Source organism: Lissotriton vulgaris, chromosome 12, assembly GCF_964263255.1.
Source record: "Lissotriton vulgaris chromosome 12, aLisVul1.2, whole genome shotgun sequence".
Classification (NCBI taxonomy): Eukaryota; Metazoa; Chordata; class Amphibia; order Caudata; family Salamandridae; genus Lissotriton; species Lissotriton vulgaris.
Genome location: NC_141700.1, coordinates 463,329,078 through 463,342,279, shown reverse-complemented (window position 1 = coordinate 463,342,279; position 13,202 = coordinate 463,329,078). Strand labels below are relative to the sequence as shown.

Sequence of the window (13,202 nt, the reverse complement as noted above, 5' to 3'; positions counted from 1 at the left end):
TATTATTTTAGGGGTCTGCAGCGTTTGCACCGGAGGTGGAGGCTGAACTACCGGAGTCTGAACCAGCTGCTGTGGTACACTCGTGGTGTTGGCGGCAGGGGTATTGGCATCTGGGAAACGGCGATAGTAGTCGTTGATCATATGTCTTAAGTTGGAGACTAGGGAAATAAGCATAGATATTGTGTCTTCCCTGACATTATTCTCTTCCTCTTCATCATAATCGTAGGCTTGCTGGAATGATTCATACCTTTTGGAGCCTTGAACTGGCCGATCTTTAAACGACAGTTCTTTCTGAACTTCCTGGACATCCTCTTCATCTGTCTCCTGGCTTTTAATTTGGAGTTGCGAGGGGGCTATAAGCTACTCCGTATGGGAGTTCATCTTCTGGCTCCTGTAAATCCAGTTGTTTAGAAGGTGGAAGCGGCAAGATCTTTGTCCATGCAGTAAAGTCTGCTGTTTTCTTGTCCGTCGACTAGCCAGTCGATGTTGGAAATCTCTTTATAGTGATAGATCTTGTCATTGGAGATTTGAAAGTCGTCGTCGACGGAACGCTCGTCGACGAGGTTTATGCACTTGTCATCTATGGTGTCATCGACGGTCGTGTTGTCGACGATCTCTTCGTCATCCATGATGTCGATGATGCAATTGTTGTCCAGATGGTCGTCGTCGACGTTGAGGGCGTCGACGTCTTCGTCGAGACTAAAGAAACCTTGGTCTTTGTTGACGGGAGTGACGACGGAGCTTTCGTCTCTGAAAACTTTGAGGGGTGTATGAGGCAAAGACGACGATGAGTCTTTGGTTTTAGCCTTTTCTATTTTCTGTTTCTTCACCTCAACTTTCTCCTCAGACATCTCCCTCTTATGTTTAGAAGAGGAGCGTCCTTTAGATCCCTCATCAAACTCAGTCTGAGGTATTCTTTTTCTTCTCAAGCCATAATAACAAGCAAGCTTCTCTGTCTTTCAAGGTTTTTGCTGAGAAAGTTCAACAGCATTTGCACTCCTTGGGGACGTGCTTAGGGTAAAGGCAGTATAAGCATTCTTTGTGAGGGTCCTTAGAGTATAATCTGGCCTTCCCACAAAATTTGCAAGATCTGAACAGCCTCTTCTTAGAGCCTTCAGACATGGTGAAGAAAGAGGAAAAACAGTACCTAAATCCAAGAACTGTAGAAATGTCAAAAGTTCACCAAGTAACCAAGAACTGAGCAGAGCACAGGGAGACTCCTTCTCACACGACGGCGGTTGGAAATATAAGGTATGGTGGCTCTGCTGGGGATTGTGATCTCAGGGCTGGCAGCTGATTGGTTGGTGTTTGGACTACATAATAATGATGATAAGCTACCAAACTATATACTTCCCTAGAGGTTTTCTATGCAGTTTTTTCTTTTACTGCTTTGGTTATTCTTTGACCGTGAGACTCCCACCATGACGACGGGGAAGATACAAGCATGGGAATCTATGAAAGAGTCAATACTGGAGAATAGTTGTTTATCTTACTCTAAACTTGGTATGCTTCCATGGAAAAAGATAGCCTTGTGCTGGAGAACTTGGCCTATAGATGTTCCTGAATTGACCACAATGACTTTGTAGTACTACTTCAACACATTCCTAACCTTCCATCTTACAAATCCATGATTCTGATGCTTATAGCGCTTAATTCTTCTTTATTATAGTTTACTTTTTTCATTATTGATTGAGTGTCATAATCACTGGTCAAAACAGAGGCCTTAAGATCTGGTATCAGGCTAAATAAAATTCAAATCCAATTGGCAGAAAAGGCAAACACAATGTTATGTTATGTTAAAAAATTTGTACCGCGCACGTACACCGAGACGGTTTCTTGGCGCTCATAACAGACATGGCGAGCAGAGGCAGGGAGCATTACTCAAAGGCCAACTTAAAAAGGTGAGTTTTCAGGGTTTTTCGGAACAATTCGTAGGTGGGGCAGTGACGAAAGGAAGCAGGGAGGGAATTCCAAAAAGTGGGGCCTAGAAAAGAAAACCGGAGGCCACCGTGTTTTTTTCGGCGGAACAGCGGAATGCATAGGAGATTGTCGGCAGAAGATCGAAGGTTGCGGGATGGAAGGTATCGCTTGAGTCTCGAAGAAATGAACTCAGGGGCGTGGTTGTGAAGGGATTTGAATAAGGTGCAACCGAGTTTAAAGGAGCACCGTTTGGCCACAGGGAGCCAATGAAGGCTCTTCAGAAGAGGGGAAACATGCTGATGTTTGGGTTGACGAAACACCAGGCGAGCAGCCTGGTTCTGAATTAACTGGAGTTTTTGAAGCTAGGAGAAGATAATAATGAGACAAACTAATGTAAGTGTTATATAGCTATAACCCTGAGACACAGTAAAGCAAATGTGGTGATCCATTATGAAACTGCCTGAAAAGATCAACATGACAATAACAATCATCTTGTCTGTATAATATAGAAATGTACTGATGTAATGTCCATTAAATTCCTACTGTGTAGCCGCTAACCCAACTAACCTATAACTTTAATAAAGCTTTCTCTTCTTTCCGATCTCGGTTGGTCCATAGAGTAAGTATTTACATCTTCTTTTATGTTGAAAGAAGCTGGCGGTGTAATAAGAGAATATCCTGGAGTATAAAAACAGAAAAACATAAAGTGCATGTGAATATACTTAAACAAACAAGTTGTACATTACCTCATTAACAGTTGTTAATTTTTTAGGCCAGTAACAATTACCATAATACAACACCGGTTTATGAAACTCAACTATAGTCAAGTCTGATCAAGGGGTTAAGCTCCAGTACCGAAGAGAGAGGTATGTGAAGCACACCACAGGCAGTTTAATGTGATGAGTAAAGGAATTAGGTGATCCAGCTGGAAGCACTACTGATTTCTAATAGCATAAAGACCAGCACTTCAGATAAATAATTGCTCTTCCCCTAATTGCGTGCTCCTGCAGAAATTAAGTTAAATGTCCAACAGTTATGACATATATCATAATTTCTTGGCACAAGGTCATGAGGAGATACACAAGTTGTAAAGAATGAGCCACATTTACAAAACTGGCAGTGAAGGTAAAAGAAGTACATGAATAACATTATCAATATAGGGATGCAGAAATAACAAGCATTTGTAATGCAATGGGTCTCGCCTTTGCGAGAGTTAGAGCTATTGGCGTTGTAAATGGTAATGTTTTTTACCTATGTGTTTTTGTTTGGAGTGTTGTGGATGTATGTGGTGTGGAGTGGAATTAAGTGGGTTGGATTCAAATTGTTAGTTGTGGAATTGTGTAGTGTGATATTGTGTGGTGTGTAGTGTATGTGTGTAGTGGAATTATGTGGCATGGTGAATAGATAGAGGTGAGAGCTGTTGCCAAAGAAAGAACCATTTATAGTCAGATGGGTAGAAATTTGGAAAAGGAAAACTTTAAAGAACTTCGGAAGATGTAGGGGTACAACTTAGAAGTTAGGGGTCAGAGCCTGTAGGCGACAATCTGAAGTTACCACATGTTTAATGAGATCTGTGGGTGGTGAATAATGTGATGGTCGGGACACTGAAAGTTCTGGCATGGACATGAGAGGAAGCAGATTGTTCACAGAGCCTAATGAATTCCAACAGGAGCTGAAGCAGCTCTAAGTAAGAGTGATCCGTGGAACTAAAGGAGAAAAACTTAGTTCATATCAATACTGGCCAAAGGTGCACTGGAATGGAAGATGGAAGCAGGCCCCTTGTACTTGAAGAATGTGAATGGGGCTAGGGGAAATAATCCTAATTTTCCAGGCTTGGGACCGTTATCTTGTCAATTTTTGGAAAAACACATCGAACCAGATGCATGCTGTTAACAACAGCTCTCTGCAATCCTTAATGTAAAAAGGTAAAAAATAAACTTTATACTTAAGACAACTGAGTAAGTTTCGCAGTGCACCAAAATGGTGATGCTCGGAGATCCAAAGATTTGAATTTTCACCTCACAATTACTTCTGGCAGTTGTATGCCCTTTCCTTCAGAAAGAGGCACACTTCAAGCCAGCTGCAGTAACGCTTCAGTGTGTGTCTCTGAAAGGAGAAGGGAAGTTACGAAAGGTACTCATCTTCCAAGTGTCACCCGCTGCTGTAATGGAGGTGGGATGAGCCATGAGAATTGAAATCAAGGAAGCTGGTCTACAGTGTATTTACATAGCACTGTGCGAGAACTGATGTGGCTTCAAAGAGAGGGACCAGCGAAGTGAAGTGAAAATTAAAGTGCACACCATCAACTAAATTTAGTCTGGGAAAAATAATTTCTAGAAAATGGATCATGAGGCAAAAAAACCTAAGATAGAAAATTATGCATAATTTAGTCATACAATATAAAAATAAGAACAGCTGAACCTAGTTGGAAAATAAAGTATTACTTTTTTTCAAAGCGCTTAAATGCACAAGTATTTAGACGTTGGGGGGTGGCCAGCAGCCGGCTAAGATGGCCTCAAGTCTATTGAGCTCTGTTAGCCACGGAGTGCTTGCACCATTGATTTTGTCACTATCCGCATTTTGGTGAACCCTCGGGGCGATCTCTCCGGCGGGTTCCAGGCGGTGGGAGCAGATGCAGGCAAAATGTTGCAGCACCATCGGGCCTGACTGCTGCAGATCCGCCGCCATTGATTACCGAGGGCTGGCAGTTGGGTGGGTGGCCGCGTGTGGAGTTGTACTTGCATGATCCCCTCCCCCACTGGCAGCCACATGAGCAGCAGGACGCGATGATCATGACGCATAGGGACGCAGCTTAGTGTTCAACGGCCGCGGCTGGCATGCAGAATTTGGTGAGCGGCCCGGTGGAGTCAGCTGAGATAGGCCCGCGACCTGGGTACAACAGTGAGTGCTGCGGCTTGGGCGAGCGAGGGGTCCCCCTCCCCTCCCTGTGCATGGCCCCCGCCTGTACAATTGATGGTGCATTAGCAGCCGCGGGTGCAAGTGAAGGAATGAAGTGCCCACGGAATGTGACTAAGCCTGCCCTCGGAGCTCAGGAGGTAACACTGAAGCGGGAGTACCATGACCCCATGGAGACAGTAAGTGTGGTCAGCGGGGGCACCTATCGGATTGTGTCTAATTACAACACAGCAGAGGAAACTGCACTGGGCCCCAGAAGCACGCCGAGAGGCCTGTTGGTTGAGCAGGTTGGGGGCTACAATTTTTGCATTTACAGTAGCCTAGGCGCCCTCTGACGGGGGTTGGCCGGGGGCACCGGATGTGTGAGATGAGGCCCACCTAAGGAGGTGTCAGAGGCGAGCAGTCTGACGGAACCCCCGTGCTGGTGTCGCCGTTGGGTGCCCTGAAGTGTTCTACGAAGAAGCCCTCTCCCCGCCTGTACGACAGTGGTGTAGGTGATCGTTGGACCGTCCCAGCACAACTTAGGCAGGGGCGACCAAAGATCGTAGGCATCTCCAGCCTAGAGATACCATTTAAAGCCCACCGGATGGGGCGCACAAAAGGTGTGGGCCCAGACCTAGCCAACCACATAGACAAATACACTGTCGCCACGCGTTGTGAGGAAGGTGCCACAGGGGGAGCTCCGGGACAGGACAGAGAATATCCAGCCCAGGACCCTTCGCTGAAGGATATACTACATAAGATAAAGGAGCTCCGAGGGACCTTGGAGCCAAAACTGGACTCCGTCACTGAATAGGTCAACCTGCACATAGCAGATTTCCGCAAGGGGGCAGATATGGCGACCTCAGCGGAGTCCAACATTGATGGATTACAATCAAAGTCGAAACGACTAGAGGAACAGGTCCTGAAATGAACCAGAAACTAGAATGATATTCTGGCCTGGAGGGATGACCATGAGGGTGGAGCCCGACGCAACAAAATACGTGTGGTGGGTGTGCCTGAGGGCATGGAGGGTCCATCCATCGGTGGACCTCTTTTTGGAGGACCTGATTTTAAATCTGCTGAAGCCGAAATGCCTCTCTCAGTTCTTCTCGATTGAGAGGTTCCTGCTCAACTACAGAGACTTCATTTTACAGACGGCGCCAACACAGATCTACAGTACGAAAATGCAACGATTCGATTGTTCCCGGATTTCAGACTCCAGGAACGACAAAGGAGAACCTTCAGTGCAGTGAAACGAGCCCTACACGATCAGAATATCAAATATATGATGCTATTTCCTGCCAAGCTGAAAATCATTGGTGAGGGGAAGACCTTCTTCTTCACCGCACCAGAAGAGGCGAACGACTGGCTGGAATGCTGGAGAACGGTCAGACGAAAAGGGGGCAGAGCCCAACAACATGTCCCCAAAGAGCGGGATGGCGAGAAGAGAGGTGAAGACCTGGAAGCTGACGTCCCGACCCAGCGACAGTGACCAGATAAGTGATCACCAATGAGATACTATGTTTGTAATCGAGGGAGTGAGTTTGTGGGGGTTGGGTGGGCAACCGAACCATTGAACTGAAGCTCTGGAGAACAGTTGCAGAGACTACATTGCGGGGACAGCCGTGGAACATTGGACTAGAGACACTGGTGCAGAGGGACACCCATGATATCTATTCGGGCATTGATCATCCGAATGTTGTTTTAAGCAACAGGTAGCTGGAGGCTGATGCGTACCCCACAGTACTTGTTACAATTACTCGGTTAGGGAGACAGGCACTCTGCATGTTGGGGAGGTGGAAGATTCTCTACTCACCAAGCAGGGTTGCAGGGAGAGGGGTTTGGGATATTGTTGGCTTTGTCTTCTTATTTGTTTCTTTGTTCCTAGCTCAAGACTAAAAGACAGATTATGTGCATGCATGGACAGGAGGGATGGGGTGGAGGGAGTGAGATGTGGACCACACTTAGGGTTCCATGGCTTGGACAAGGAAGAGTCTGACGCAGCGCGCGGCCTGGACCTGGAATGTACATAGTTTGGGGAACAAAATCAAACGCACTCTCGTCCTCTAATATATTAAATGACATGCCCCAGATGTTGTACTGATGCAGGAGATGCACATTAAAGGGAACCGGTACAAAGCGTTGGACCACTTCGGCTATCGGGTAGTGGACCATTCTGGGTACACATCTGATGCACGGCACGAGGGGTGGGGATCCTGCTGCGGTCGGCTGACCTGCTTATTGTGGAGAGTCTGGTCCGACAACGCTGGCTGTTGCGAGGCTATGGCAGGGAGGTGGGAGGGATGGAAGATAAACTTCTGCTCATTCTATTCTCCTCCGCGTTTACAGAAGATTACTTTCCCAATGATTAGCAAAATTCTCATAGGGCTCCCGAAGGGTACGCTTCTGGCTAGGGGTGATGTCAATGCAGTTTTAGATCCGGAGCTGGATCGCTCGCGTGCTTCATTAGGACAAGGGGGTGAGGGGCATCTCCTGGAATTCCTTTCTGCTCTGGGTTTAGTGGACATATGGAGGGCGCAGCACCCCCAACAGCAACAGTACACATACTATTCGGGGCGCCACGGTTTGTTTTCTAGACTTGATTATTTACTCACACAGGGCAACAGGGTGGGAGAATTCTTAGCTACCCAACATATGGCCCGGGCATCTCTGATCATTCCCCAGTATGTGTCAAGGTTCAGGGGCCATATGTCAATAAAGAGGCGTTCAAGAAGATAGACCCTTGGAGATTGAAGGATCATAAGCTGAGGGATAACTTGCGTTAGGGTACGGAATGGTATTTCCAGGAAAATGTAGGCACAGTTGACTCGCACTGTACACTGTGGGAGGGGTATAAGACAGTGCTTAGGGGACAGGCGCTTGTAGGGGCCCCAAAAAAGGGAGAAGTGCGACACATAAAATCCTTAGAACACGAAGCGCTTCTGGCAGAACAGAGAGCGGCAACGCTGCGGGACGCAGACTCACAGCATACTTTGGCCCCACGTCAGCACAAATTTAGAGTAGCGGTGGAGGGGGCAGCACGGGCACATACGCTGGCAGTGACACATTGCCTTTCCGATGTTGGAGACAAGGCATCCAGCTTATTGGCATGGCTTGAGAATCGCGACAGAGAGAAATCATGGGTGGCGTCCATCCAAGATGGAGATGGCATTTGCCGTGTAGACAGCGTGGAGGTAGCAGAGGTGTTTGTGTCATACTATGAAGGTGTTTATACGCCTGTCAGCACGAGATCTGAAAGGGACTGTGTTGAGTTCCTGAGTGATTTTCCATTGCCGGTGGTCCCCGAGGACGACAGGACGGCTTTGGAAGCAGAGATAACGGAAGACGAGTTGCCGACGGCATTGGGATCATAAAATGTGGGAAAGGGGGTTGGCCTCAATAAGCTTCCTGTCGAGTTATTCAAAGGCCTGGCCTCCAAAATAGTGGTGCTACTACGCAATATGCTGCAGGAGGAGCAAGCTGAAGGACAGTTACCAGCAGATCAACAGGTGGCTACTATTGTGGTAATACACAAACATGGGAGACCCCCTGACGGTTGTAGTTCTTACAGGCCGATTACCCTCCTCAACGTCGAGGTCAAGATCTTATCCAAGACCCTAGATAATCGACTATTACCGATAATCGCCAACATAGTCCATAGAGATCAGTTTGGATTTATGCCACACAGAAGCACCCAACATAATTTCCGTAGGCTATATGGAGTGCTACATACGACGCAGGACCCCTCTGATACGCAAACCGCGCTGATGGCGCTTGACGCATCCATAGGCTTTGACAGTATTAAATGGCTGTATCGGTTTGCCGTACTATCAAAGTTGAGTTGTGGCCCTAATTATTGCAGGTGGGTGAAACTCATTTACCAGGAGCCGGTGTCCCAGGGGCGTGTGAATGGCATGCTGTTACAACAATTTTCCCTGCGGAGGGGCACGAGACAGGGGTGCCCTTTGTACCCTCTTCTGTTCGTGTTGGCCTTGGAGCCCTTGGTGCACTGGATTGGGAGGGACCCTATGATCTGGGGTATTTGTAGCACCGGGAGGCTGGGAGGATCGCATATCATTGTATGTTGATGATTTTTTGTTGTATCTCGCAAGACCCTACTTCTCTATTGCCAGGGTGCTCCATCTCTTTGATTTATTTTGGAGCTACTCGGAATATACTATAAACTGGGCTAAATTGGTGGTGTTCCCACTGGCAACTCCCCCCTCCACCCCCCATCCCCCACCCCAGACTCCTGGTGCCTTATCCGGCTCCAATAGCTACAGAGGGTTTTAAATACTTGAGAATCCAGGTAGTGCGAAATCAGCAGCTGTTTCTAGACAAAAACCTCAGCCCCCAGTTAGAGAGACTCCAGAGTGACATGCAGCATTGGCAAACCCTTAGCGGGCGGGGCGGCTCTTTTCAAGATGATGGCCCTGCTGTGCTTGCTATACATTCTGCAGAATACCCCATACCATGTCCCGCCGACAGTTTTCAAAATGATTGCCCAAGATATCTGGGAATTGCTGTGGCAGGCAGGTGCTCCCAGGATAGCGTTACATAAACTGCAGTGAGGGGCATACGATGGGGACCTGGCTATACCAGATGTATGACTATTACTGCTGGTAGTGAATGACTGGGTATACTCACACGGGAAGGAGCCTGTGTATAGAGCAGACCGAGATGTTATGCCGGAGGGGAATTGTGAATATTTAACAACAAGGGGTGCTGATGGACAGAGTTTCTGAATTAAGCAGAATACTCACACCCAGTCACGAGATCAGGGCTTGATCCAACACCGTTTTTTAGCTCACTGCACCATCAGGGAGGGGAATTGTGAATCACTACTATATTTACGACAGAATGATCCTAAGTTGTCCCCACAAACAGCGGTAGTTGTCTCATGCTGGAGGGAGGTCAATTGGGCCCTAAGTTGGCATAACAAACTGACCAGCAGAACACCATTGTGGTCTAGTGCAGGAATTATGATGGAGGTGTTCTCGCTACAAGGGTTTACAAAATGGAAGACCATGGGAATAGAGAGACTTGGAGCCGTATGGAGGGATGGAGCCCCACTTCTGTTTGAGGACCTACAGACGGAGTTTGAGCTGGCTGAGACTCAGAGGTTTCATTATTTGAGGCTCGGACATGCCCTGCTGAGTTAAAAGGAGATACTCTCCTCCCTGACTATTCACCCCTGGAGGACAGATTATTAATTGTCCCTATCCCAGAGAAAGCAATTTCAACAATATACCGGAAGCTCATGAATAACCTGCCCAATCCACTAGCAGCATTGAGAGCCGCCTGGATTGACGACCTGGGCAACATGGAGGACGAGGGTGCCTCGGTGAGGGCACTTTTTCCACATCCTGTGGGAATGTCCCAAAATTGTCAATACTGGCGCAGAGTCACAACAATTATAGCCAGGGTGGTGGGTACCGATGTGCCGCTAGATGCAAAGTGGCATCTACTGATAATTAAGAGAGACAGATTGGCCTAAATATATTACTATATGGCTCGTCTTAGCAGCGGTGATCTCAAAGGGTAATATTGCTAAGAGATGAGGGGCGTCCCTTTCCCCTTCAGTGCAAGACTAGGAAAAGGACGTGGATAGGAGCCAGAGGGCTGAGGGAACAGTCTACAAGGGCAGAGGGTCCATAAAAAAATAGGAGGTGTGTGCTCTGTGGCGAACTTACAGGGGAGAGATGATAGGCCCTGTAAAAGCTGAAGAGGCCTCAGCTAATTAAAAAGTGGTGCTCTGGTGATGTGGCTTACCCCTTGTCTCTATATTGTCTTCCGTCCCACCCCAATATCTGTCTTCTTAACCACTGTAATGTATCCCTGAAGTGATTGCATTCACATATGCTATTGTACTGTCTTTTGAGCTTTTCAATAAAAATAGTTTAAAGATAAAAAGTATTTTGACGTTGACTATTAGTTATCTGTTATACGGGATATGTCTGGATTATCTACTGCTCCGAGTTTATTATAGCCACTGAGAAATATGTTATATGATAAGAAATCAATGCATCAACACAACAGTTACAAATCAGCCAAAGGCAGCTTCAAATTAAGTTTTGCATATGAATACGGGTGGGGAGTTGTAGCGCATTCATCGAGGAGTTCTGCTCTTCTAATATTGACTTTCTGTCAGCAGCAGCTAGCTCCTAAACCCCACTAACATAGAAAGCGAAAGGTCAGTGTCAAACTTCAGTCATGAGTCCCCATACAGTCCTGCGAGGGGCAGGCCATCATTAGGGATCTACACAGCCAAGCAGATTTATTGGTTTTGTTATTTTCTATTTTTGCCCTAAAATTTCCTCGAACTCAGTAGGTATTGGAAACAGATGATTGTTGTTTTAATTAGTAATTAGATCACGTTTCATATTTTCTGTTTAATCCATGAATTCCTAAGGGAATCTAAAGTTGGCTCTGTCACTGTGTCTGGGGGCACATTGCAGCAGGGTAAAGAGCCATGGTTCAGACACACCGGCTTCTAGTTTAGCAGACTTTAGGGGCTGACAATACTAGGGGTTCAGCACCTTTCCCCCCTCCATACCCAGGGGCTTGGACTGCTCCTCATCGGCGTATCTGGTTTCAGTCACTCCCTTTATGTATACGCCGGTCAGCAAGCCTGGACCAGCCTTTGTGCGGATGATGCCAGCAAGCACTGCAGAAGATCCCAGCCTTCTGGCAGCTCTCCCTATATGCAATGGGAGAGGTTGTGGGCTTACAGCCAGAGCTGCCAACTTTGGAGCTGAGGAACCAGGTTCGGGCCTCGGCGTCAGCTCAGCTTCCTGTGATTCATTTAATCTCCCCGTGCCTACAAAAAACGAATGTGTCCTTGTTAGCGTAACTGGTGCTCGTGTAAAGCTCCCCAATACCTTCGAGTCGAGTTTGCGCTATATGATGTCAATGTTATCAGAAGACCACGAGCATTCCGCTACACTCAAGAATGCCATTTTAAGAGGGTCCTGGATGGTGGTGTGCTCCTTCGCAGCAAACTGCTTCTTGAAGTGGCGTCACAACTGTAGGACTGACATGGGAACCATAAATGATATAATGGATATTTAATTGCACGCACATTCCCTCCTCAGTGGAACGCACAGAACACAGCATAGAAAATGCACAAACGCCGACACATTAGGCATATTATTTTTACTACTGTGGATTGTTTACGTGTTGTCATTTCCGGACACATGTCAAGGATCTCCTCCTCCTCTCAGCTATGCTGCGGTCCTGGTAGGGGGAGGGGCCGCCGCTCCACAATCCCTTTGATTTTAAAAAAATTAAAACCAAGAAATGGATCGCAGCACTCGCTTTTTAGCTTCATACATCTTAAGCTAAAGCGCGGTGCTGCGATTGCTCCAAAAGTCGGGCAATACATTTTTTAAACTATTTCTTGACTTTTGAAGCAATCGCGGCACCGCGCTTTAGCTTAAGATGTTTACAGCTAAAGCGCGAGTGCTGCCATTGCAAGAACAGTAAACAGTAGGCAAGCATACAGGCGCCGCATTAAGTAAATAAATACATAAATGAAAGTTGCTCAATGCTGTTTGGGAGGTGGGAGGGGTATTGGCAAGTTACACAACAATAACATGGCAGCAATTATTAGTGCTGAAGCTGCTGCAATGTTAAACGGCCATTACACGAATAATAAAAAAAGTGCTTACCCACTAATTAAAGGACACCGTGTATCGCCACAAGTAAAAGATCCAGTCCAGATGGGCCATCCCAAAAGGAGACAGGGCGGTTATAAGGAGGGACTAAAAAGCCTCATTTACCTACCCTACTACAATATGCCTCGCAGAGTGAGCAGCGCATGCCCGCTGCAACGCTAGGCGAGACCTAAAAAGGAATGATTGATGGACAGAATGCATAACAATGTCATACATTCACCACAGTACAGAGATCTGGGCCTAAATCCATCGTTTGTTTGCTCCTCATGCCATTCCAGTTTGAACTGAGCTATATACAAATCAGTCTAGACCCTGCGCCCAATGGGAACAGTCCAGCCTGAATAGCCAGGCCAGGTCCTCCCTGGACAGGAAACAAGCACTATAGGACCAGTTTGGGGTTTTCACCCCTCATCAGCCAGGATAGTTTGACTCCAGGGGCATATAGAGCATGGGACCCATGGCTGGGTATACCCGTCCCACTAGGGGTGAAAAATGCAAAAAGAACAATTGTTGGATAGAATGTAGAACATTGTCAAACACTCACTGCCAGTCTAAGATCTGGGTTAAAGCCATGGTTTATTTGCTCACCATGCCGCCCCAGCTTGGACTCTGCCTTATGCAAATCAGTCTTGACCCTGCTCCCATGGGGAAAGGTCCAACCCAAATTGTCAGGCCAGGTCATCTCTGGACCAGAAAAAACAGCATTCT

The 13,202-nt window shown here is 47.0% G+C and overlaps 1 protein-coding gene across 4 annotated transcripts in view; it reads right to left on the bottom strand.

Moving 5' to 3' along the window:
• Positions 1-13,202, bottom strand: part of LOC147676780 (butyrophilin subfamily 2 member A1-like) — a 1,092,512-nt gene that overhangs the window by 249,004 nt on the left and 830,306 nt on the right. For all 4 annotated transcript variants that reach the window (XM_086945212.1, XM_086945213.1, XM_086945214.1 and 1 more), the window contains one exon: positions 2,488-2,598. In XM_086945212.1, coding sequence (XP_086801338.1) covers positions 2,488-2,598 — 111 coding nt within the window. The remainder of the gene's footprint in view (positions 1-2,487; positions 2,599-13,202) is intronic.